Source organism: Poecilia reticulata, chromosome 13, assembly GCF_904066995.2.
Source record: "Poecilia reticulata chromosome 13, P_reticulata-male-v2, whole genome shotgun sequence".
Classification (NCBI taxonomy): domain Eukaryota; kingdom Metazoa; phylum Chordata; class Actinopteri; order Cyprinodontiformes; family Poeciliidae; genus Poecilia; species Poecilia reticulata.
In genome coordinates, this window is record NC_088842.1 from 17,795,328 (window position 1) to 17,820,400 (window position 25,073).

The following is a 25,073-nucleotide window of genomic DNA, read 5'->3' on the forward strand; positions in this document are numbered from 1 at the left end:
AGTAAATTGATCAATACTTGGAATTTACAAAGCCTAAATTTACTTAGTGAATATATTCTTCTTGGAATGAATTTGACAGCTGTGCTCCTGAAACTAAATGCTTAGTGGTGAATATTTTTCAGGAGTGACAATCTTGTGAAGTGGACTAAAAGAAAAAACAAAACTAATTGTAAATTATGTCCATATTGAGGCTCAGGTAGAGCCAGGCCCGCTGAGTTATTCAAAGGCACATTAAAAGTAAATCATGTTTTTGAATTTCCAACACTTAGGTTCCAGGCGAGGTCATGAAAGGAAAGATTTACTTCAGTTTCAACTGCAGAAGCTATTGGCAGAGGCCGAACAAATAAACATCCTCTAAAACGTTCTCTCGTGAGGCTTTCTTTCTCAACACACATAAAAAAAGCCCTGTCCAGAGTTTTCTCTAAGGCTGCTCCTCGAATGTTGAGTTATGTACCCCTCCTTTTAATTTCTTTGTGTTCAACTGTTGTTAGCCTGCCAGACAGGAAACTATGGCGAAAACTGCCGTCTGACCTGTGACTGCGGAGGAGCTGCCTGTGATCCTGTAACTGGAGAGTGCGACTGTCCTGCTGGGAAGAGAGGAAGTTCTTGCCAGGAAGGTGTTTATTTTGTTACACTGCCTCTAACTAATAGTTTACAGAGACAATTTTGAACTCGGCGGCTTTTGGAGCTCTGCATTGCTTCATCTTGTCAAACAGCAATTTTGTTTTATTCTTCTTTTAGATTAAAGAAGTTAAAAATTGGGAGATATTTCTAACTCTTTTAATTTGTAGCTTATTCTTCATTGACCTTCTAATGATTTGTGTGAAACTGCCAAAGGCTTAACAAAACTAACCAGCAGGAATAGACTCCTTCCACGTTGACATGAACAAACTTTCTGCTTCACAGACTGCCCTGATGGCTTCTGGGGACTGAAGTGCCAGCTTTCTTGCCCTTTCTGTGAGAATAGTGGCTCCTGTAACAAGCAAACTGGTATCTGCAACTGCAAGGCAGGCTCCATGGGAAATCTCTGTCAAGAAGGTAAGTCTGACAATGGAGCACTTATTAATGTTTTTTTTTTTTTAATAATCAACAATAAAAACTTAAATGAGACATTTGACTAATACTGACTTCCACTATCACTATTAGTGATACTGAGAGGGTGAAGCCTCTCAGTCATTTATTACTCCTTGATTTGTCATGTGTCACACCATAAAAAACAAGATAAATAAGCAATACCCTTATGATGGCTTGGAAATATATTCATCTGTTTTCTGATGATCCACTTGTCATACACAGCATGCCCTGCAGGCCACTTTGGACCTGGCTGTCTAGAGCGTTGTTCTTGCCATCCTGATGCCAGCTGTGACTCAAAAAATGGACTTTGCATCTGCCCTCCTGGCAAAACTGGCCACAATTGTGAGACAAGTAAGAATAGAAAAAAAATAAAGCAAGTCTGGCAGAATAGTACAGAAAGAAAAGAAAAGAAAAACAAATGGAATTCATTAGTATGTTTTGCATAACTTTGTTCAGCATGTGAACCTGGTTTTTGGGGCCAAGGCTGCATTGGAAGGTGTCAGTGTCAGGATCGCTCTGTGGGCTGTGACCCGGTCAGCGGTCGTTGTGTGTGTGAAGCAGGCCACACCGGAGACCACTGTGAAGAGAGTAAGTTTGGAGTTCGGGGGATAATGTCAGAGTTTCAAAACATTTAGTGAATGCTGCCACCATGGGGTTAACTGTTGTTACTGCATCTTTAACCTAACTTTCTTGAGTTGCCTGTTGCACTGTTTTAGAAATTTATTTCATAGCAAACACAGCATGACACAAATTGCAAGGAAAGTGTGTTACATTTTGTGTTTATTTCATGCTTGAGATTTAAAATGTAATTTTCTATCATATTTCTAAATATACTTATGTTCCCGTCTTTCTGCTCCACAGAGTGCGTCAGTGGTCATTATGGACACGGCTGTGCCCAGGAGTGTCTGTGTAAGAACGAAGCCCTCTGCGACCACGTGAGCGGCGCCTGCATCTGCTCACCTGGATTCACTGGGCATCTCTGTGAAAAAAGTAAGCCTTTATGTCATTCATCATGTCTATTTTTAATGTAAAAGTTCCAACAGCTTCCAAAACTTATGTTTTTAGATTTGTTTTGGATGTTGTCTGTTTGTTGTTTGACATGAGACCAGGTTGAACATAACCTAATACAATTCATACCATGTGTGAGTGATTGAGGCAGTGTCATTTGGGTTCGTTCTGTACAGATTCAGAAGAATGAAAAGCTTATTATTAGTTACTTTTGTCCCTGATACCGATTAGAGTCACTTAATATATTTCAAAATATTGAGTCTGTGAAGTTATTAAAATTAGTGCCACATGTGTAGTCAAATGAAAACTATTTTTAAAAGAAACATACATCAAAAACGACGGTGATTTAAATTACAAACACAAAATATTATCCTTGTTTTTAATCAAACAAAGTATATCTATAGAAATGTGTATTCTGGGTGAAAAAGGTGAGGACACTGTAACTCCTAACAATTTCTGACACCAGTCTGAGAATCCCTTCCCCACTTTTCACTTTCAGCTGTGAGGTAAATGAGGTGTTTCTAACTGTGAAGCCTATTTCGAGTAACCCTGCAGAATCTCAATGAGAAATACTTCTATGCGACCAGGACCAGGACTTTAATCTGCTTTAGTCCTCATACAGTAATTGGAATATGTGCTGGTACATTATAAAGTCATTGCATCCAGTTTTGCTTCAGTGTAAATTGTGTTCAAGGATAGACTCACATATTCCTTCAGCACTTTCTACTCAGTAATATTCATGGTCTATTCTGATAGTGACCTGCTCAGGGACTTTCAGGAAATCATTTCCATACCATGATACTTCCACCTTTATGCTTTTGTAGCTGGTGCAAGGTTCTTTTTGTAGATGCTGTGTTTGCTTTATGTCAGATATGTCCATTGTTCTGGTATCCAAATTATTTAGGACTCATCTTTCCAAAATTCTTTGTCCGTAATCTCTGTGGAGATGTTAGTCTGGTCTTTGGTTTTTTTCTTACAGAGTAACTGTTGTAGACTATTTTCCGTACAGTGGAATGATCTGATTTCAAGACCTTTTTAAATGTTTGAACTGTATCATAAACTGCTACAATCATATTCCTGGAGGCATTGGACTGCTCTTTCAATCTTAGCATAGTGTTCACTCTCACTTTAGCAATTGAACCATGAAAAAATATTTATTTTGAATAGTAAATGAGACCCACATTTTGAAAGGGCAGATGCATCTTTTTTTAAATATCTTTTTCGTTCTATTAGAAATGTGAAACCATCTTCTACAATAATGTAATACATGGAATATTAAAACTTTTATTTTGAAGACCATCTTTATTTTATTTATTTTTTGTTCAAAGTCCAGTGTTTCTCAATTCCAGTCCTAAAACGGCATGTTTTAGGTGTGTCTAACACCTAACTTGAATAACTCATGCTTCTGCAGCTCTTGATTGCCTGCAGTCATTTGAGTTTGGTGTTCTGGAAAAGGAGCAAATCTAAAATATGCAGGGCAGTGGCTGCTGAGAACCGGAATTGAGAAACACTGGTGTCGTCGACCTGTTATGTATTTGAAACCGTCATGAAATGGGGTTGTTTGTAGATGGTGAGGATGATGCGGTGGACCCAGATTGTGGTGAAAATGATAATTTTAATGAAAATACAGAGAGTACAAAGTCCAGGCAGCACAGGTGAGCAATAAAGCCAGGAGCTCAGACATTGGTAGTAATTGGAACTAAGATGCAAAGAGAGACAAGGCAGGGTAGACAAGACACAACTCAACAAGGCTCTGACGAGGAGCAGGGAACACATGAGAATTTAAATACACAAGGACCTAACTGGGGAGGCAAGAGACAGCTGAGGACAATGAAGGGGAAGACACAAAAACACAGAGACTCGATTAAGAAAAAGACATACAAAAATCCATATCCTCACGCAAACCTGCTCTAGCAATGATTTGAAATCTAGGAAACAGAATGTATTACTTTGAAATCACTTTTTTATGCCTGGTTGTATTATTACTGATTCCATTTAGCTGTGCCATGTATTTAATCGCTCTCCATTTATTGCTGTGGCACCATACGAATGAATGGTATTCTAGAACCATATTTAATCTGTGGCATTGCTATTTACTGTATCCAACAATTTATGCTCAGATCCTTCAGTTGTATCCACGTGTCGGCCTCAGACTCAAACGTTCACAAACAGTTTAACTCCAAATACACTAGAGGGTGCTGTAGGACATTTCTTCACGTTTCACAGTTGACGCTGAATCCAATGAATCACCAGCCTGTCATAACTGAAACCATTTTAAGGCCACACAAATAATCCCAAGATGTGATTTGTATTAGTCATTCTGAGACAGATGGAGTGTGTCTCCACAGTCACGCTGTCGTAGCAAGCTATTCGTGTAACTGTTCATCTCATCATCACCATGTTTGTCCTGAGCTGCAACAGTAAAAAAAAAAATCATCCGTGTAACAAATTCATTCTTGATTATAGTCCTTTGGCTTGAAGTGGCCTTGTGTTATTACAGACCAAAAGATTTACTGTGAGTTCACTACCAGCCAATGAAATTCATACCACCTTCCAAGTATGCAGGGCTTCTTAAATCATGGGTATGTCACCCTGGAACAGAGCTTCACATCCCTAGTCATAACAGTCTGATGTGCAGTCATCACTCTGATTGGATATTGTTATAGAAATGCAGCCATCAGACTGACCGAATTTCATTTTCTTAAGGTTTAAACACAGGTGTCCAGTTACTTGGTCTCTCCTTCAAGTAGGATTCTGGAAGGACCTGGTCGGTGAGACGATCCAGATCTCTTCAATTTATCCGTTACTCAAACTTTTATGGCCAATCTACGTGGCGCTTTAATAAACACTGGCAATCTTCACTGGAACACTTCCTTCACAAGTATCAGAACCCCTGGGAAAGATGTACGTCTTACCTTGTATTTCTTCCTTTTGTGTTTTCATAGCATACAATTGGAAACTAAAAGGGTTAAATGATCTTTAATGTGACCTCTTTTATTCAGTATGGGTGAAGAATCCCACACTGGTGGATTTACATATAACCATATGTGTCCCCACAGCTTGTGTCACCCCTGCTGTCAACACTTTGAATGATCAATTCAATTCCAGTTCAGTTTATTCATATAGTGCCAATTCCCAACAAATGTAGTTTGGAGGCAGTTTACAAAAAAAGTCATTTCAATTCATACATACATACTTCCTACCTGATCCTAGTCATTCAACAGTACATCTCAAGATAGCTTAAAAAAGTTTATTTCTAAGGGACCCAGCAGATTGGATTGAGTCGTTGGCTTGCAGCATTCACTCCTTCTGATTGAACACATAGCAACAGTAGAAAATTGGTGGCGTTGAGTCATCACTACAGCAATCCCTCATACCAAGCATGCATGTAGCAACAGTGGAGAGAAAAAAAAACTACCCTCTAACAGTAAGAAATTTCTGTCAGAACTTGATTCAATACAATCTGTCACAACCTACTGGAGTTTTGAGAAGTCAGAGACAATTAATATAGAGTTATATTCAAAGTTCGTGAAAGCAAAAAGTTAGTAGGAGGAGAGGGAGGATGATTGGCACATCCTATTATTCTGACAGTAGGACAACTCTTAGCTTTCACACCAGAGATGCTTGTTAAATATAAAGCAGACCAGAGTTCCTTTACTCGGATAGCCCATCATCATTTTAACAGGTGTGAGAGCTTAGCTGATCTCTGCCAGGAACCAAACAAGGGGACTTTGGTGAAGTCTAATGGAAATCTCATTCATGGTTCAACTGGAAGTGGTAAAACAACAGAACTATCTAGCAAGATGGTCAAGAAAGTGAAACCAAGGCAAGATATGACAGATATATATGTGACATGAAAACATTGAATTCCTTCTGGTAACTTGCTTTACATTGTGTCACCATAGCAGAATGCCACTGTCTTTCCCTCTTTGCTTCATTTTTCTGTACTGTGGTGTTTGACTCGTGTAACAGGACAACATCCTAAATAACCTGTTGGCTCGCCCGCTGAGCGGTTGCTTGTGATGAGTAGCTGTTGTTACTGCGTTATGTTGAGCAGGCGGTTTAGTTCATCTTCAAAAATGCAATATGAAAGTGAGCCAGACAAAATGAAGGTGTGCAATTTTCCTACTCAAGAAATATTCTGGTGTGTGAGCACTCTGCATGTTCTCCCTGTAGAGCTCCCCTCTAAAAGGTTGAAGATGCAAAGATGAATGTTAAGACCAAAAGTTTCTTAAGACGATCTGTAGTCATATTTTGTTCATTGTGCTGTCTTTAGCTCAATCCACAAGTTTTCTATAGCATTTAGGTCTTGAGAGTGAGATAGAATAGAATAGAGTAGAATAGAAGTATATATTTATTGTCCCTGAGTGGAGAAATTCAGATGTACCAGGAGCAAGTATTTTATGGTGGAAGTTACCTGATTTTTTTTAGCATTTAAAAGATCCTTGCAGTTCAAATAGTTAATGATGACAAACACCTTTTTATGGCCTTAGAACAGGGGTGGGCAATCCTGGTCCTCGAGGGCCGGTTTCCTGCACCGCTTAGACGTCTCCCTGGTCCAACACACTTGAATCCAATTGCTGAGTCACCTCCTAAGTGCAGTCAGGTTCTCTGCTAATGACCTCATTGTTTGACTCAGGTGTGTTGAAGTAGAGGTACATCTAAAAGTTGCAGGAGACCGGCCCTTGTGGTCTGGAGTTGCCCAGCCCTGCCTTAGAATATAAACATGCCCACAACGTCACAGATCCTCCACTACACCTAACGGTGGGTATGGGGTGGGAAGGCTTAGTCATAGTCCCACCTGACCAAAGCACATGGCTCCAGTTACAAAGTCCAAGACCCAACCTGCTCATAAAAGTCTTGACCATTTGTGATGTGATCAAAAGATATATATTTTCATCTAGTATCCGCCCAAAACAATTGGACAGAGACTTGATGATGCAACTGTTTTCTGAGCTTTTGATATCTTTTACCTTCTCTTACCGACATGCTCTCTGTGTGTGGTGATAAGATTAACCTGGGTCTTCATCTGGTTTTGTTTATCACAGTTTGAGTTGTTTAAAACTATTTAACTATCACTCTGCACAACTTTATTCAAGCTTCTCTTTTCTTGTTTCTGTTTTCAAAGTTATAATGATTAATGTATGTCTTCTTACTTAAATGGTAAGAATATAAGAATAGTCACATGGTCTACATTTTCCCATTTTAAAGAATAACAAAAAGACAAGGACTTCTGTGTCGTGCAATATTATTTATAAAATAAAGTCAAAGTTGTATTTAAATTACTAGACATGTTAGAAGTGGCAATAAGTAATAATAATGAACCAATCTCTCCTGTAAATGAGATCCTAGATCTGAGTGAGACAACCTGTGCAAATGAAGGTAAAATAAAAAAAAACCTTGAGATTTTTCTTCATGTGTCAGACCATGCTGCTGCAATTAAAAAGGATTTTTCACACCTCCTTACCAGGGCTATGAATAATTGTGGAGAGCGCTGTAGGTTCACGGTGATTCCTACATACCACGTGACTTTGTCAGAAGTCTTGCTGTGGTGCTGGTGCTGATGGGAAGCATTTGAGTCAATTATTATTAAAGAAAAGAGGCCCATTTTCTGCATTACAACTAGAACTTTTACTTCTCCAGGTACAATTAATGTGGATTGCGCTGCTCTGCATCTTTGATGTTTGCTTCAAAATGCTGCCTTTTGTTTGCAGAAGAAAGAACTCCGGCTCAACGAACGTCGAAACATCCGTGTTATTGTTGCTTGTTTGGTTGTTGTTTAGGCCCTGATTGGCACCAGGAAGTTTTATTCTGCGTTCTGTCTCTCCGGTCTGTTTCTGTGGTGCGCTCTCGCTGGTTGTGTGGTCCCTGGACCTTCTTTATAGTCTGACAGCAGTGGCTCTTACACAACCAGGGATCTGGAAATAATCCCGCTGTCTTAAAGAGCTCATTTAGTCAAGAGATGGAGGCTTTCATTGATGGCCCGTGTGTGCGTGCCTGTGTGTGTGTGTGTGTGTAGCTTTTGGCTAAAACATCTGTTCCTACCTATAAACAAAGAATCATAGGGAAGAGTCTATATTTATAAACACTATATGTCAATTCTCTACTATCAGAGGCCACATCGGTGCCTTGCTGTGGATATGAATACTTGCTGCCCCCTGCTGGCATGAAAAAGTGAAGTACATACTCAACTACATGCAAGGACTTAGCACAGAGGATGTGTTTCAGTATAAATGTTCATATTTTAATGTGCTGAGCCACTGTAGAATTTGTAAATAAATATGCCAGGGTGATCCTCTCCTTGTTGCCATGGTTGTCAAATACAGTCCAGACAATAAACAGACAATAAAGTGTTCATTTTGCTACCGCTAAGTTAATGTCCAGCTGTTTTAAGATGACAGCATCCTCAGTGGGCCAGCTACAATAAAACTGCTCTCTAACCACTTCTAAGACGGGCAAAGACGTCATGCTGTCAGCGTGGGAACACAGCAGTGACCAGGCAAGAAACTGCTGAGCAGGAAAGATGCTTTCACCAGTTTAAGGCCTTGAGGTAAAAGAGCTGAAATGAGGAGAAAAGGAAAAGGTAATGAGGCATTAAAGAAAGATGATTTTTTTTCCCCCCCTTGATAAATATTCATCAAATTTCTTGCTCAGGTTTGGCTGCTCTGGCAGAAAACCAAGGCACCAAAGAGGAAGCAGATCCTTTTCACCATTTCCTACCTTTACAGTTTTGTTTCTAAAAACTGCATTGAATTAGGGCAGATTTGGGAAGCAGCAAATTGACCCAACACTGACCAATGGTCATTGATTATTGATCCTATGAATCAACACAAGAATTAGGCATTTTGTTGTTGTTGTAAAGACTTCTAAAGCTATTACATTCAGGTTAGCCTCTGATCACCACAGCAACAAACCGAGCAATCAAAAATAGGTTGTGAATAAACAAAGTCATTCCTTCCTGCCCAAATAAAGTCATGCTTGCTGACAATATGTACATCCTGGTGGTGGAAAAGTCCCATTCATGCCCCAGCCTCTGGCTAGCTTCTTTTTTGAGAGTGGACACCATGCTTAGAAAACTCTGAGTGTCACTTGACTTTGTGCACACTTAAACAGTCTTTTTAGCCCTCTCTGAGAATGGGAAACAGACCCTCAGACTGGCATCTGCTTGTTTCTTGCAGCAGCATCATATGTGTGTGTGTGTGGGGGTGTGTGCGTGTGTGTGTGAACAGTAACCAGGCTTTGTTTTACCGTAGGTTGGAGGGGCCTGTGCACACAGCAGGTGCTCTATTTACCGGCTTTTCGTGCCCCCTCTACCCTAAAGAAAGGAGGGGGTAGGGGGAGCCCTCTGATCCGCCATAAAACTTTGATGTGGCCCAGATCCACCACACATGTGGGGGACAGGAGCTCACTTAACGAATGCAGGCGCTCAGCTGCCGCCGCAGCGTGGTACTGCAATTTGATATTGGTATTTTGGGGAGATGGCATGACTGAGAGGGAAAGTAGGAGGGGAAGTGTACGACTTTTTAGAAAAAGAGAGAGAAGTATGTGAAAAAAGCTGGCATCAAACCTTTTGCGCTGCCAGTTCTAACCAGTCGGATGTTTTATCTCGGCCCACAGCGTGCCCGGACGGCTTTTACGGGCTTGACTGTGGCCAGATGTGCGAGTGCAGGAACGGTGCCCGCTGCCACCACATCACAGGAGCCTGCCTGTGCACCGCCGGCTGGGCAGGACCACACTGCATTCTGGGTAATGGAAGCCACATCATTAAAACAGGGTGTGAGGGAGGCCCTCGCTGCGGCCCTTCACGACATCCTCTCCTAAAAGCACAACTAAGATGTGTTTGTAAACAATTATCTATATAATGAGACATTGCCAATGACTTTTTTAGGGATGCGTAAGGGAGGAGAGTGGAGGGAGGACGAGAGTGCCCTCTGGCACCCGGGGTTTAATTGAGGTCTATTCTGGATAAATGCACCCACATGTATATAGAGATCAGAATCAGGGAAGGGAGAACATAAGTTGGAAGAGTCTTTTAGCAGCTAACCAATAAGTGTTTTCATGCTGAAGTTTCTTGAGGATTTCATGGCTTTGTTTTAATGAAGCCTGTGAATTGCCCACTAAAATTCTAAGTCTGTGATTCTGCAGCTTTATTCATGGCTTTGCTTTTTCCGCAGCCATTTTGTGGTTCCAGCTATCAGAGCTCGAGTCAGCAGAAAGCCACTAATATGAGCTAATGATCTATCTTTGCCATTTGCTCATTTTGTTTTTCTTTTCCCCTCAAGCGCCAAATGTCAAGTTCACCTTTCAGTTAGCAATGCGTTTATTTAATAAAAATAAAAATTAAAAAACCTGGCTGAAGCTATAATATTATAAAGCTTGGTCTTCTGCAGATTTCCTGTAGAGGATTTAGTGTTGCACGGTAATACTTAGTCATTGTGCCCATGTGTGTTTTGCATTGTCAGAATGCCAAAAAGGTCGATTTGGAGAGAACTGCGGTCAGACCTGTAAGTGTCAGAACGGGGGCAGTTGTGACCACGTCACCGGGCGATGCAGCTGCACAGATGGTTGGACTGGAGCCCACTGCCAACTGCGTGAGTATCTCACCACTTCAGTAACTTTACAAACTTTGCCATCAATGGTGGGATGAAAATAGGTAATTAATTTGCAACATGTCTGGTCATCCAATAGCGCAATAAATAGAAACAAGACACAACACAGCGCTTATTTTGTAGTAAAAGAAGACCAGAACAGAACAGCCCAAGTTTGAGCCGTCAGTGTCCACAAAGTGCACAGTGGAATATGACAGGCGTCAACCCTTCCAGTTTTAGTTTATTAAGCCTAATCATAACAGCAGGTGCAAAAGAGATTCTGTGTCTCTTTTTCTTTACGGCAGGCAAGAAGCTGGAAATCTGTAAAGAGAGGATGATCCGAACATAACATGACAGAGGTAACCTTCCTCAGCACCTGAAATTGGACTTGAGTCCTCACCAAAATCTTACCAGCCACCTCAGTCGAATTACCGAGTCTATAGTCGTATTGGCCAGGGACAAATTAGAAGAAGAGCAATCATTTCAGAAGATTTCCTTTAAAGTACAGATTTGGATGGACTAGTTTTGATGCAGCGATAACATGAAGTCAAAGAAGAGTACAAGAATATCCTCCAAATACTTTTACTATTCAATATACAGTTGCTGGTACATAGTAGGAAAAAGAGACATCAAGCCTGTGGTAAACCAGCTGATGAGTGCAACTCATTGGACATCCATTGGCTGTCGCACACTGAGATCTACCAGTGTTTTAAAAAATATCAAACATCTTTTAGTGATGTAGTGATGTAGGAGGTTTTGTTTTTTGCAACTGGAGCAACAACAGAGTTTCTTTGTACCTCTGGAACCTTCTGTTTAAGGAGTGATTAGATAAAGATGTGAGGAAAGAGGCTGCACAATATCTCAGTATTACACAGTATTACCAGGCCCTGCATTTTTCATAGACTTGGTCATTTTACAAATAAAGCTGCACAGTTTTAAAACTGGACATATACATTACATTGTCACGTTCCAACCACACATTTCAATAAATTTTATTGGGATTTTATGTGCTATTTCACAAAACACTACAATGTAGTACATAATAGTGACAAGGAAGGACAGATTTAGATGATTTTTAACATTTTCCACAAATAAATATTTTTTAAGTGTGGCATGATGCTTCCACGTTCAGCCTGAGTTAATACTTTGCGGGACGTCTTTGGGATTTGGATGTATCAGCTTTCTACTGAGAGTTTTGAGATGAACCTCCTGCTGCCACTGCCATGCTTCACAGATGAGATTATGTATTCAGGGATATACAGATTGTTATGTTTTGTTTTTTTTTTAGAAACATTGTTTTACACCATAATTCCAAATTTCTCCACAGTTTTATTTATCACCTCTCTGGTGAGTTCTTCGGTCTTTGTGATGCTGTTGAACAAAAGTTCCTCTGAAACCTTCACAGATACTAAAAATAACACACAGCTGGACTCTATTTACTAAGATTGTTTATAAAACTACAAAATTTGGAAACAATCTCAGGGGTGTGTATGCAATTGCAACCTTACCAAATACACTGAGCTCTTTTTTTTAATCTTCTTTTTAAACTTTTACCTTTCTGCATGTAGCTTGTCCACCAGGACATTATGGGGAACAATGTTCTAACAAGTGTCTGTGTCAAAATGGAGGCTTGTGTCACAGCGTGACTGGCCAGTGCTCCTGTCCACCTGGACACACAGGAGCTGCCTGTGAGTTAGGTGAGTCAATACACACAAAAAAACAACAAAAAAAGATATTAAAAAGGCTTTCCTAAGTGATTCTCTTGATCCGATAACAAAGCATCCTGGTTATGCATGATGACATTATTTCTAGACGAATAATATAATCATTTGGCTTTCCTCTGACAGAGTGTGGAGAAGGAAACTATGGCGAGAACTGCACACAGACATGTGGATGTTTAAACGGAGGGAGATGTGACAAGGTGACTGGAAAATGTCTGTGTCTGCCTGGTTGGATTGGAGAGAACTGCCAATCAGGTGAATTCAGAACCTTTCTGTGATCGCACATTGACAGTGAGAGACGGATGGAAACAGAGCCTCTCTTCCCACAGCCTGAATCTGTGGTTGCACTTCTTCGGTAACCGCGGCTTGAGTTCGTTCTGATCACCGTGTGTTTCTCTGAAGCCTGTTCCGAGGGATTCTTCGGGGGCCGCTGCGAGCGGAGGTGCGACTGTGCCCACAGTTCCAGTTGCCACCACATGACGGGTCGCTGTGAGTGTCAGCCAGGCTGGAGGGGAGCCAGGTGTGACAAACGTGAGTGTGTGTGTATGAGGGGGTGGGGTGGGGGCGAAGAAACTGCAGCAAACTCTATTCTGCTTGAATCAGGCAGAATAGAGGATTTTTTTTTCCTGAGATTATTGTGTTTCCCTCTACGGACTTATCAGCCTGCCTTCCTGGGTTCTACGGCCCTTCCTGTGCCCAGCGCTGTCAGTGCCGCCCTGGGGTGCCCTGTCACCACAAGACGGGGAGTTGTGGCTGCCCAGCTGGACTCACGGGGTCCGGATGTGAGAAAAGTAAGAACAAAAAAAAAAAAAAAGAACTTTGGTGTCAGCAAAATATATTTATCTTCGGCGGCAAGGTGAGTAGCTGTCAGTTTGCCCGCTTCGCGCTGATTAGAATTCCCCTTCTTTTCTCCGACTCCTGGGAAAGTTTACAGTTTACTCCATTCTAGGAAATGCACTCCACCTCCATGTGAGACCTTCACTATCACAGGACTGTATGAGAACGTTTCATTATTTATACCATACCCTGTAGGGCTGTATACGAACAGCTTCACTAGCCTCACTGCTCCTTTCACCCCCCCCCTTCACCACCTCACCACCCCTGCTCCCTTCCTCTCCTCACACACTCCCTCGACATCTGATAAATGTTACACACCGGTTGCCAAGTAAAACAGAAGGCATTGTTTTTGTCTCCTCGGCGGCGGATAAGGGCTTTTGGAAGGCAGACATGCATAATGACAGCGCTGTAATTGCCTCTTTAGTCTGGAGTCCTTTCTTATCTGTCCCCCTCGCTGCCTTCTGCTGCTGCTGCCTAACCGAGTAGCAGAGTGCCGCGGTCTCACCCGAAAACACGTTTGGTTCACAGATTCATCTTGGTCACTATGACTGATTGTCCGGGGACTTCATTCATTATTGTGATGAGTGTATATGCAGATAGGCGGCGAGGGTGTGTGAAAGAATGTCCGGCCGGGTTTCGGGCACAAGGGAAAGTTGCTGGGAGTGCTGGGTTTGTTACCAGTCAAGTGCTGAATGCCTCGCTGTTTTCACAGAATTATCTAAAAGAGAGGAAAGGGAAATGGCACGCGTCTTTGTTCCCACAAAGTGCTGAATGTGTGCACGGCTTAAGGTCTTTTCTGCACAACCAGGCAGGGCTGGACAATGCGATCGTTTAGTGCGGCGGCGCTTTACTCGTTGCTTTATACTTTTAGTTATTTTTACCTGCAGATTTAAGATCACAAAAGTGTCAGAAACTGAAACAGATCACCTGTGTAAATGAGTCTCAATATTTTTTTTGTCTCTCCTTATGATCCTGTTGGTGACCTTGTTAATCTAAAGTAATGCTTTCCATGGCCTTTTGTTCACGTGGCTGTAATGCTGTATGTGTGTGGTTGTGTCATCCCAGCTTGCTCTGTTGGCTCGTTCGGACAAAACTGCAGCCAGCTGTGCCGATGCTCTGGGCTCCATGAGCAGTGTGATGCCGCAACAGGGAGATGCAGCTGCTCACCCGGCTACTATGGGCCACGCTGTGAGCTCCGTGAGTCTGCTGTTAGCAATGTGATGTCAGCATGATATATTTCACAGAATGGGCTTTTGTTTTCTGTTTGCCTGGGCAACTGATGGTAAGGAACATGCCAAGAAGGTGGGCATAGTAACTTGCAGAAGAGTTCACACCCCCATATCACATTTTGTCATGTCATAAACACACACCTTCGGGTATTTTATGGGGATTTTGTGTGATGGACTGAACACAAGTTAATGCATTATATAGAGAGGAAGAGAAGTGATGCATGGTACTCAAGTGTTTTTACAAATAAAAATCTGAAAAAAAAAAAAAATCATTAGAACCTCTAAAACAAAATAAAATCACTGTTGTTTCTCTTTCCGGTTGCCCTGTGGGGCCTCCAGAGTGCCGAGCGGGTTCATTTGGGCCAAACTGCAAGTCCAAGTGCACCTGCGTCAACGGCGGGCGCTGTGACTTTAGGATTGGGACATGCTACTGTCGTCCAGGCTACATTGGAGCTGACTGCAGTTCCCGTGAGTTGGGAAAAAAAAAAATCAACTTATTTACTTCAAATTTCTGTTCAAGTCCTACGAAGTCGTTTGTTTGTGCAGGTTGTCCAGGTGGACACTACGGGAAGGATTGTGCGAAGCTGTGCTCCTGTGCTGAAGGAGCGCGGTGCCATCCAGTAACTGGAAGGTGCATATGTGGCCCCGGAAGGACAGGGGCCTCATGCCAACAGGGTAAGCTGTTATTTCTGAGATCAATCAACATTATACTACATGGTAGAAAGGTAAGTTAGTTCAAATACAAAGACCATAAGGTGCACAAGTATTTGCAGCTTACCGAAGGTTTGTGGTAAGAATAAATGTCCATCTTTGAAATCGCAAGAGTCAGCTCATTGTTTAACTTTGAGTCACACCGTGTCACAGATTTCAACCGAGGCTTTTCTTCTGCTTTTTATCTTTTACTATTCCCATGAGTAAACAGAGACTCACCACTGAGGCAGACATGCATCATTTGAAACCATTGGCTTTAATGAGTTCTTTGGAAATGAGAGACCCAACAGAGACTGACAAACAAGCAGCGAAATGAGGGTGTAGTTTTCAACATTTTTCACTGTATATTGAAGGAACAAATTCTCCATTTCCTCAGAGTACGGCCTCTCATGATCACAGGGCTTTTATTCCCGGGAAACGGGAGGCTGAGCCGCGTTTTCTTAATCTCCCCTTTTATCAGCAATTCAGCAGGATTGCAGACGGGGGGTTTCCAGTTCTGTTTGGGCTAAATGTTCTCCTCCTCAGCCTCCTGCATGTACTTGAACATGCCACCTCTTAAGTTGCTCTTGTTGAATGTTTACAGAAACGTAGAAGCAGCTCATTCTCTGTGTTCCGTGTCACTGGATCTGGCAAGCGAGCAAATAAATAAACACGGGAATCAAAGATGTCTTGCTTATTGTTTTCCGGACACTAAATTACCCAAAGAAACATGATTATTCTTTTATATCAGTGCCAAATTAGGCTAGTTTGCCATCTTAGTAATGAACTGTTGGTTAAATAAACATGACGACTTTCAGTACCATGTTGTAAGTGTGTGTGTGTGTTTGAGTAGGACACGCCAGTCAGTGTGACTTTGTGCTATCATTTTTGCAGCTTGTCCAAAAAGACGCTACGGTGTGCAGTGCAGACACACCTGTAGCTGTCAGAATGCAGCTGCATGTGATCCTGTTGATGGTTTCTGTAAGTGTGGACTGGGCTGGACTGGACCCCGATGTGAGACAGGTATTCTGAGCCATCAGAGGTTCCCAACCACATAGTTTTACTTTATTGCACCGTCGCTCGAAGTAGTGTACACTGAGTTTTGATAATTGCTTTTAACAATTACAGTATAATGAAAAAAATTACTATTTGCAACTCAGGAAATCTCTGTGGTTGTTCCATGTTTCAGACATGAAAAGATTTTGGGTCGGAAAACCTATAAAAACATATTGTGTTTTTATAGAAAAAAAAAGGCTGCTACTAATAACATCTTTTATTTAGTTTAATCCCTATTTACTGTCTATGATTTTCATTTATTATGATCTTGCTTAATTATTTAGAAGGAGTTTAACAACCTGTCGGCTTTTGTCTATGTCAAAAACAGTGTTGACTGCTTACATCCATTGTACACAATTGTACATGTCTGTTGTAACTTTGTGTATTTGTTCAGCTTGTCCTGCAGGAAAATATGGGCCTGATTGTGCACAACACTGCCGATGTCTTAACAATGGGACCTGCAGTCGATTTACTGGCAGCTGCAGCTGTACTGCTGGCTACTATGGCGACTACTGTCAACATGGTATGCAAAGTCTTACAAATCCTGATTTTAAGCCGAATCATGAACACTTCGGTAATAACTGAATGAACAGGTAATTTGAAAATTGTAACTTTACCTTGATATCCTTTTTTTTTCTTTTTTTTTCAGAGTGTCCTTCTGGATTTTATGGATTGAATTGTCAGTTCACATGTGACTGTAACATGGGCCAAGCATGTGATCATGTGACAGGCAAATGTTTATGCCCACCAGGCTATTATGGCTCACGATGTGAAAGACGTAAGTATGAAACAAAATGTTTAAAAAAAATAAAAAATTAAAGATAGCAGCTATCAAGGACTAGACACCTGTGTTAAAGAGCGTGTGCTATTTTACTTTCCTTTGCACATAAAAGGAATAAATACTGTAATATAAAACCAACCAGGGAAAATGTGCATATTTTCTGTCACAAAAACAGGAAAGGGTTTTGCTTTTTTAGGTGATTATGGAGACAAATTTGTTTGTGTTGTTGTTTTTATTCAAGTAAAAGTGAGGTGCTTTCCTATGGTTAATGCATTTCTGTTACATCCTCTTGGCCTCCTGCCTGCTTGTGGGGCTCTCAGCAGCAGTGTGAGTATCTACTCAACCACTTCAGCACCAGCAGAAAATGTGACTGGGAGCTGAGGAATAGATGCAGGCAATCGTGTCTTGAGTCTAATAGATAAGACGAGGTGAGAGATAAAGATGAGGACAGTAACGACAGTGGAAATGTTCAAAAAGTCGGTTCGTGACTATAAGAAAGGTTTGATTGCTGGGATGCCAATAATTTTTTTTTTTCCGTAATTATTTCTTTACAATTTTCTGGCATTGCTTTTCCAATATTTATCTTTGAGGAGATACACATCTCATTTCCCTTGAGGGGCAAACTTATTGGTTGAATAAAAATATTTATAAAAATCTATCACTTGTGTGTTGATGTGTATGTGTCTGTATGAGAGCATGCATCCGTATGTCTTGTCTAATATCTAATGCAAAAATGTTTGTTGTGTACAAAAAGCAACATTATGTACCCGCATGCTATCATTTTCAATAAATTAGAAAATAATGTTATGTTTAATCATTATATGTTACAGAGGCAGATTATTAACTATAAGGATGATGTGAAAATGTTCAAAATAATACTGATTTATTTGTGTGTGTATGTGCGTCTGTGTGCGCGTGTGTGTGTTTTCTTTTTGACTTGTAGAATGTGAAAGTGGCAGCTTTGGACTGAACTGTCTGAACTCCTGTAATTGTGCTGACGAGGCGTCGTGTGACCCATCCACTGGTAGATGTCTGTGTCCCTCAGGCCAGTGGGGAGAGAGATGTGAAAAAAGTACCGTAATCTCAGAACCATATTTTTTGTTGGCTCTCTTAACGTTCCCGTTATTTTATCTAATGCAGCAAATTCCTTCGTTTCCTCGTGTTTTTCCTCCCGTTGTGCCTCTCCTGTCAGGCTGTGATGGAGACCACTTTGGCCCCGACTGCTCCCTGCTGTGCCAGTGTTTCCACGGTTCCCACTGTGACCGGGTAAACGGCAGATGTCTCTGTCCGCTCACCTGGCTCGGCTCGACTTGTAGCAAAGGTAAACTCGAGTTCCTTATTGCCTGCTCGCGTCTGCACTGACATAAAACGGCGGAGCTAAAGCGAAGCGGGACATAAGGTCGCAGGCTGTAAAGCTGAACCAGCTTCGGTGAAATACTGTGTCGTGAAGTGTGAGAGGCTGAGCGCCATCACTCTGCATGTCACCCTGTCTCCCTCAATAGGCGCTCCTTTCTCCTGACAGCTATTTTAATCTGCACTCAGCATGAGGCTAGGCTTTAGGCTGTCTCCGTTTTACCTACTCGCAGCAAAGCGCACAGGGGAGACTACAGAGCATTTACCTCCTCTCCAGAAACCCCTGAACATTTGCTTTTGATTTTCAACTAGCGCTGATGTCTTTTTGCATTTCTTTTTTTTTTTTTTCCCCCTCCTCCCTTGTCTTCCATTTTCAGCACGGCTGCACCAAACCTCAGGAGTGCTGAATATGTCTGTGTCTCACAGAAATAGAAGAACAGGCAGCAAAACCACATAACCCAAACAGGGGTGAAAATTCCTGACTGGACACTCAAAGTCGGGACTTGGCTCAGCGCAGCTTCACTCTGATCATCTCTGAGAAGCTTTTATTGGATCCACGGAGCTGGTACTCAGTTGTCAGAGGCTGGCACTCCTTCACTGAGTCTGAGACAATCAACCACCGGTACCAGCATGCGAAACGTCTTTGGAGGACCATAAACTCAGGTCTGATTCAAGCTGGTTTCACGGGCCCAACACACACAAATACCTGCAGAACAGTTGATACTTACGTTGAATGAAACTGGATTCTTTTTGACATATATTGAGTCAGTAATGATGATCCACTTCACAATAAAACAACGAGCTCAGCAATTGTTCAGTTGCATTCTTGCATTTCAAACAAACTTTTAGTGTGTAGCAACAACGTTATATGATACTTTTGATTAAAACCATTAAAATAAGAGCAACTTTATGATGTTTTTCATGAGTAAATGTACAGGTACCGGAGAACTCAAGCAATAAAAAAATATTGTCGGGTACCAAAGGAACAAGAAAAGTATTCTTACTTTTAGAAACTCCAGTGCTCGTGGGCCGGTGTCTTGCAAATTTTAAATGTCTCTCTTCTTCAGCACAGCTGGCTCCAACATTAGCTCATTAGCAGAGCTTTGTAGAGTTTAACTGCATGCTAGTGAGGGGGTTTCAACATTTCATTCAAGTGTGCAGGACAAGTGACACATCTAAACGTTGCAGAACTCTGGCCCTCGAGGACTGCAGTTTGAGACCACTGGTTTGTATGTTTTGGATTGCTATGCGATTGTATGTGATTGTTCATCACAGAGTAACAGAAAAATGTGAATGGATTTCAAAAAAATCTAAAATGTGTGGCATGCATTTGCATTAAGCCCTCTTTAATCTTTAATACACCCTTTAATAAAATCCAGTGCATCCAGTGATAGTGATAGCTAAATCAGAAGAGCCCACTTATGTTTAATGTAATCCCAGTTTTATTACGGCTGTTCTGTGAAGGCCTCAGGAGTTTACTAAAAAAAAAAAAAAACACACACACACTAGTGATGGAGTTGAATCATGACGATCAAGAAGCACAAGCCATAAGACAAGCTGGTCAAATTTGTGCTGAATGCAGAACTCTGCATGGATTTCATGTCACCATGCTCATGGCGAAACATGGTGGTGAGAAAGTTAAAGTCTGTCTTGGTACGAGCGAGTTCTTAGTCAATCTGTAAAAGAGTTTTTTTTCTCCCTTACAATTGTCTTATTTCCCATAAGATAAAACTTGTTTCCAGCTCCACGTCTTTGAAGTCAGTGTACATGACGTTCACAGCCAACAAATGTTTTGCACATTTATATTATTATTTAAATAAAACCTTGTGTCGTTGTCATTTTTTCCTATGTTACATGTTGCATGAGGAAAAAATATTTTAGATTAGTCATTTTATTGAAACAATTTAGTTCAGGCTGTAATAGTGTTACCTTTACAATTTGTTTTACTCCAAAAAGCTTCTTTATCAATTATCTTCTTGGTTGTCATTTTCCTTATAATTAAAACACAAATTGCATCTTTCGGTCCCCGATCTGGGTCATGTATCAGCTGTGCTTTATTGCGTAAAAATCATGAAATGTGTTTCGTTAATATTTTCTTCTGTGTTCTTCTGGGGTTTTGTTTCTTGCAAACATTGGAACTGTGCATTTTCTAGCATAGCATTTTGCTTTGTATCGATTTCAATGAATTTTGAGCACAGTAACACTGAGTGTGTTTCCGTGTGTGTGCGTGCACCTGAGATTTGATCTTGACTTGTGTGTCTGACCGTGCGTGTGTGTGTGCGTGTGCATCAGATAGCAAGTGCACACTTCCCAGTGACATTTTTCAAGCTCACTGGAGCATGTCCACGACTAATGGCCACAGGCAAACGTGGCCCGGCAAAGCGCCTGGACCGAGCCTTCTCCCCCTTTTCCACCATCCATCCAGCATCCCCGGGGTGAGTGATGGGTGAACGGACTCACCAGCGAAGGATCGAGCCCCCTCACCTCACGCGCACACACACACACACACACACAGATCCAGTCTCCTGTGTGGCTGATGGATGTTGCAGCGCTGCAGCTCACCCTGTGTTGTGACAAGCAGCAGATGTTCTCCAATAATGTTTATCGGCTGGGCCTTCATCTTCAGATGACACACACCTGTTTCCAGTCAAACAGGCCCAGAGAGGCCATCCATTCACCGTGTTCTGGGTGGCCACTGCACCACTGTATCAGCTCCTCCACGCATGAAGATGGGCGAGGAGGGAGCTGGCACGCTAGGATACATTTTTATGGTAAGATTTGGAAGATATTGAATACTAGACTTTAAATATGCTTACAATTATAGTTCATGACTGAGACCATTTCTTTTGTGTAATCTTGATTCTGGAACTGCCTCAGAGAAAATTTTTATTTTCCTGAATGGTGTTAAAACTTTAAAAATGTAATTTTTCTTCTGATTATCTCTTAATGAATTTTTTTTTTTTTTAAAGATTTCTGGCAAAAACAAGAAGAAGTCCAAGCTGCTGCATGGATACGTACTTATCAGGAGGCTGAGAAAGAGAAAAGGGGGGGAGGTTGCAGGAAACCAGCAATGAAATAGCCCGTAAACACTAAGATCGCATCATGGGTACTTTTTCGCTGTAATTAAGCGTATGGCACTCTTCACAAAAGAGATTCTATCACTTCGCTGCCATAGCTTCACGTCCCAGAGATCATTTCTGGCCCTCTGCGTTGAACCGGATCCCCCAGAGGGCCGTGGTGTTTTGAACTCTCGCTGACAAAGCTGTCTGCGCAGATAAAGAAATGAGTGGAGGAGGTGGGGGAATCATTTCAACACGTCTTGCACCATTAGGGCAGTTGTTGACTGAAAAAATAAATGTTAAACGTAAAAGGCTCCAAAAAGATCCATATCAAGAAACTCTCCCACACTCTGGATGTGTGTTTTGCTAAGATTGAAATTTTTACTCTAAATGTTTAAAGGCCTTTGAAAAGAAGAGAGGACCCCCCCCCCAAAAAAAAATGACACTTATGTTTTGGGGTTATTTTCTAAATGATGGCCATATGAGGTGAGGCACATTTTGTAGTTGTACCACTAGGTGGAGTTGTGTGCAGGAAAGAGCTTGCAAAGGAAACTCAGACTCCAGTCTGCGCATGAACATCAACATGAACACATAAAGCCTATTTATGTTCAGCTTGCTCCAGAAATATCCCACATTGGATAAATGCATCCGTCCCTCTAAACCAAAGCTGCTGGCCTGCAGAGCTCTTTTTTTTTTTTTTTTTTAATCCAGGCTAATCCATGAGCAAATGAAGGCCTTCCAATTGGTTGTGCCACCACGCCTGTCCTGATTAGGCTTGTCATAATAAAACCATGTGCATGGCTGCTCCGCACCGCTCTTGCTCAGCCTGTTCTCTGGAACTGTACTGAGTGTCCATCAATAACACTAATGACCCGTGGCTTCCAGCGAGAAAGAAACAAACCGAGCAACAAAACCACAACTTTAAACTCCTCTGCTCGTGGAGAAGGAGCTGACAAGGCTGCATGCAGAAGTGATGCAAAGAAAGATACATAAAAAAAATAAAAATAAAAAAAACAAGTCAGGGGGTGGGTCAAGACTTGAGGGGGGAATGAAGGGGGGATCGTCTGATTAGCCTGCAGTTGTTTGTACATATGGAGCGACGGGACAAAAGAAACTTGCTGAAATGATTTGTGGGAGTTCCCCCCCTGCCCCCGACCAAAACACGCACTTCTATACCTCCCACTTATGCCAGCTGTTAGTAAATACCTTCTTTAGGGAGGCACACCCTCAATCTTCTTTACCTCCTCTTACTCCTCCCCAGTGGTTTCCCTGGTGTCTGAGTCAGCGTGGGTGCCAAGTCAATCAGGGAGAGAGCTGCCAGCTGCGGAGGCCCGGCCCGCTCACAGGGTGTGATGTATGTCCCAGCGAGGCGAGTGGAGCAGCTACACGCCAAACAGGGTCGGCCGCGTCTAGAAGGGTGGCAGAGAAGGGAAGAAAGAGGTGGGGTATGGAAAGAGAGAGAGAAGATGGGGAGTAAAGAGAGGCTGAACGGGAGCCATAATGAGGCCTGATGGATTCTGAGGCTCTGCCAGCTGTCCCATTAGCTGAGTGGCTCCAAGCTCCACGAAGCACTGCCAACGAGTACCCGTCACGACCTGTGACCCCACTGGGAAACTACAGGAGACAGAGGCATGTGCAAACACCTATTTATGAAGACACAGCGACTTGCAAATGTATTCATGAACCTGGAACATTTTGTCACATTGCAGCCACAAAATGTTTTGTGTTTCATTTATTGTAAAAGTGGAAGAAAAAGGATGTTAAGCAAATCCTTTCGAAATATATTCTACCTCCTCCTTTACTGTGATACCTCCAAATAAAATTCTGAAGATGCCTACGATACTGTAAATAATAAAAAAAAAAGCATTTTGTTTGCTTACAGGTTTCTTTTTTTGTTGTTTTTGCTCATCAATGATATTTTAATATACAAATGTTTAATATTGATTTCAATTACTCAAGCCAACGTAATTCTACGTGTAAGAGTAATTTGCCTCTAACCCTGTTAACTGATTGTTGCCATCAAGCGTTTATGGTAACTGTCAATAGAGACTTTTGCATCACTGTGGAGGAATTTAGGCCAACTCTGCTCTACTAAATTGTTCCAATGGAGAATTTTCAAGCATGAACGCCTTATTAAAACCCACAAAATGGCATCGCTTTTTTTTTTTAACTGCAGACTTTTAACTTGGCCAATACATCTTTTCTCTCTCTCTCTGTTCCTGTGAGAGTTATTGTGTGTGGATCCCCCAGGGACAATAAAATATTTCAAATTAAAAGCCAACATCTTTTTATTTGTGTCGTTTAGGAGTGGAGTGGTTTGAATCTTTGCCTCACTGTATTGTCCTTTTATATAAAAAAGTAAAGTTGTTTGAAAAATGTGCTCTGTATTGGTTGTCTTTATCTGTCATTTAAAAAAAAAATTGTTTGATAACTTGAAACATCCAACTCTGACAAAATAGGACAAAAATTTTTTTGCAGTGTTGTGTGTTAACTCATGTCATAGCTACACATTAAATAAGGGACATGGTCTCTGAAGCCAATCCAGAGAACATTATTCGTGCTGTACTTTGTGTCATTTGGACCACCGCAGTGCTCTTTTTATTGGTCTGGACAGATGATCAGTTTCACGTCTGCAAGCTATTGCCAGACTTCTTACTAAATCTAGTAACTACCCTCATATCACTCCAGTCTTGTGGTCTCCACACTGGCTCCCAGTGGATTTTCACATTTGATTTGAAGTCCTTGTTCTCACTCACTGGGGTCTGAATGATCAGCCTTCTGATTCGTCCACACGCTGCTACTTGTCACCTTTGACCCCGAGCCGGGAATCTTGTGGCTGTTCCGCGTACTCCGCTGCAAAATCAGGGATGCGGGTCTGTGCCTCCCAACCTGTGGAGCGGCTTGCCCCCGCTGCAGCCTCGCTCTGCTGACTAACCAAGTGAAAACTGTGTCCTCCCATGCTTGCATGTCATGATTTTACTGCGGTTTCAAGCCTTGCTTTTATACTTTGCATAACTTAACTGTCGTTTTGTTGCACGGTGCTTTGTGTGTCGTTTGTGTCTGTGAAAAGTGCTTTATAAATACACTTTAGTTACTTGTAAAACAAATGGCGAATTAAGCAGTCACAAGAATAACCGAATGCATTTAGTTCTCGGGTGGTGACTTGCTGAACTTCAAACCGAACATTAAAATGGACGAGAAAATGGGATGTGAGTGACTTTTAAAGACTAGTTCAAGCTGGTGGCCGGGGATGGTTTGGTCTGAGGATTGTAGAAAGTGCTGATCTAGTGTGAATTTCACACAAAATATTTTCTCCAGCTTTTAAGGCAACTGTCTCCAAGAATAGGCAATTATTTTCAGCTTTGTACTTATGTGCTATACTCCGTAAGGTTTCATTACATAAAATTCCTGCGGCTGTAACGTCGCCACCATGGAGAAAGTTCAGCTCAGCTTTGCGAGGCAAAATTAGTCCACAGGTGGCAAAACACATGGTCAAAGGCAATATCCTCACCACTTCATTATGACCATGACTTTCGGAATCGCCACCAATAATGAAGCTGACCTCATCAAAGCTGGGTGACCCAAAGTGACCTCATCAGCATCGCCTGACCCTCTGTGACCTCGACAAAGCCGGACGCCACATTGAGCCCCGAAGGCCTTGAGAAAGCAACCCATCC

The 25,073-nt window shown here is 41.8% G+C and overlaps 1 protein-coding gene across 2 annotated transcripts in view; it reads left to right on the top strand.

Annotated features, from left to right (window-relative positions):
* Positions 1-20,352, top strand: part of egfem1 (EGF-like and EMI domain containing 1) — a 46,702-nt gene extending 26,350 nt beyond the window's left edge. For both annotated transcript variants that reach the window (XM_008425378.2, XM_081614953.1), the window contains 20 exons: positions 492-617; positions 907-1,038; positions 1,297-1,425; positions 1,531-1,662; positions 1,936-2,064; positions 9,700-9,828; positions 10,545-10,673; positions 12,239-12,367; positions 12,518-12,646; positions 12,794-12,922; positions 13,054-13,182; positions 14,294-14,425; positions 14,797-14,925; positions 15,004-15,132; positions 16,042-16,170; positions 16,598-16,726; positions 16,853-16,981; positions 17,928-18,056; positions 18,177-18,305; positions 18,715-20,352. In XM_008425378.2, coding sequence (XP_008423600.2) covers positions 492-617; positions 907-1,038; positions 1,297-1,425; positions 1,531-1,662; positions 1,936-2,064; positions 9,700-9,828; positions 10,545-10,673; positions 12,239-12,367; positions 12,518-12,646; positions 12,794-12,922; positions 13,054-13,182; positions 14,294-14,425; positions 14,797-14,925; positions 15,004-15,132; positions 16,042-16,170; positions 16,598-16,726; positions 16,853-16,981; positions 17,928-18,056; positions 18,177-18,305; positions 18,715-18,794 — 2,537 coding nt within the window. In that variant the 3' untranslated portion in view covers positions 18,795-20,352. The remainder of the gene's footprint in view (positions 1-491; positions 618-906; positions 1,039-1,296; positions 1,426-1,530; positions 1,663-1,935; positions 2,065-9,699; positions 9,829-10,544; positions 10,674-12,238; positions 12,368-12,517; positions 12,647-12,793; positions 12,923-13,053; positions 13,183-14,293; positions 14,426-14,796; positions 14,926-15,003; positions 15,133-16,041; positions 16,171-16,597; positions 16,727-16,852; positions 16,982-17,927; positions 18,057-18,176; positions 18,306-18,714) is intronic.
* Positions 20,353-25,073: the final 4,721 nt, after the last annotated feature.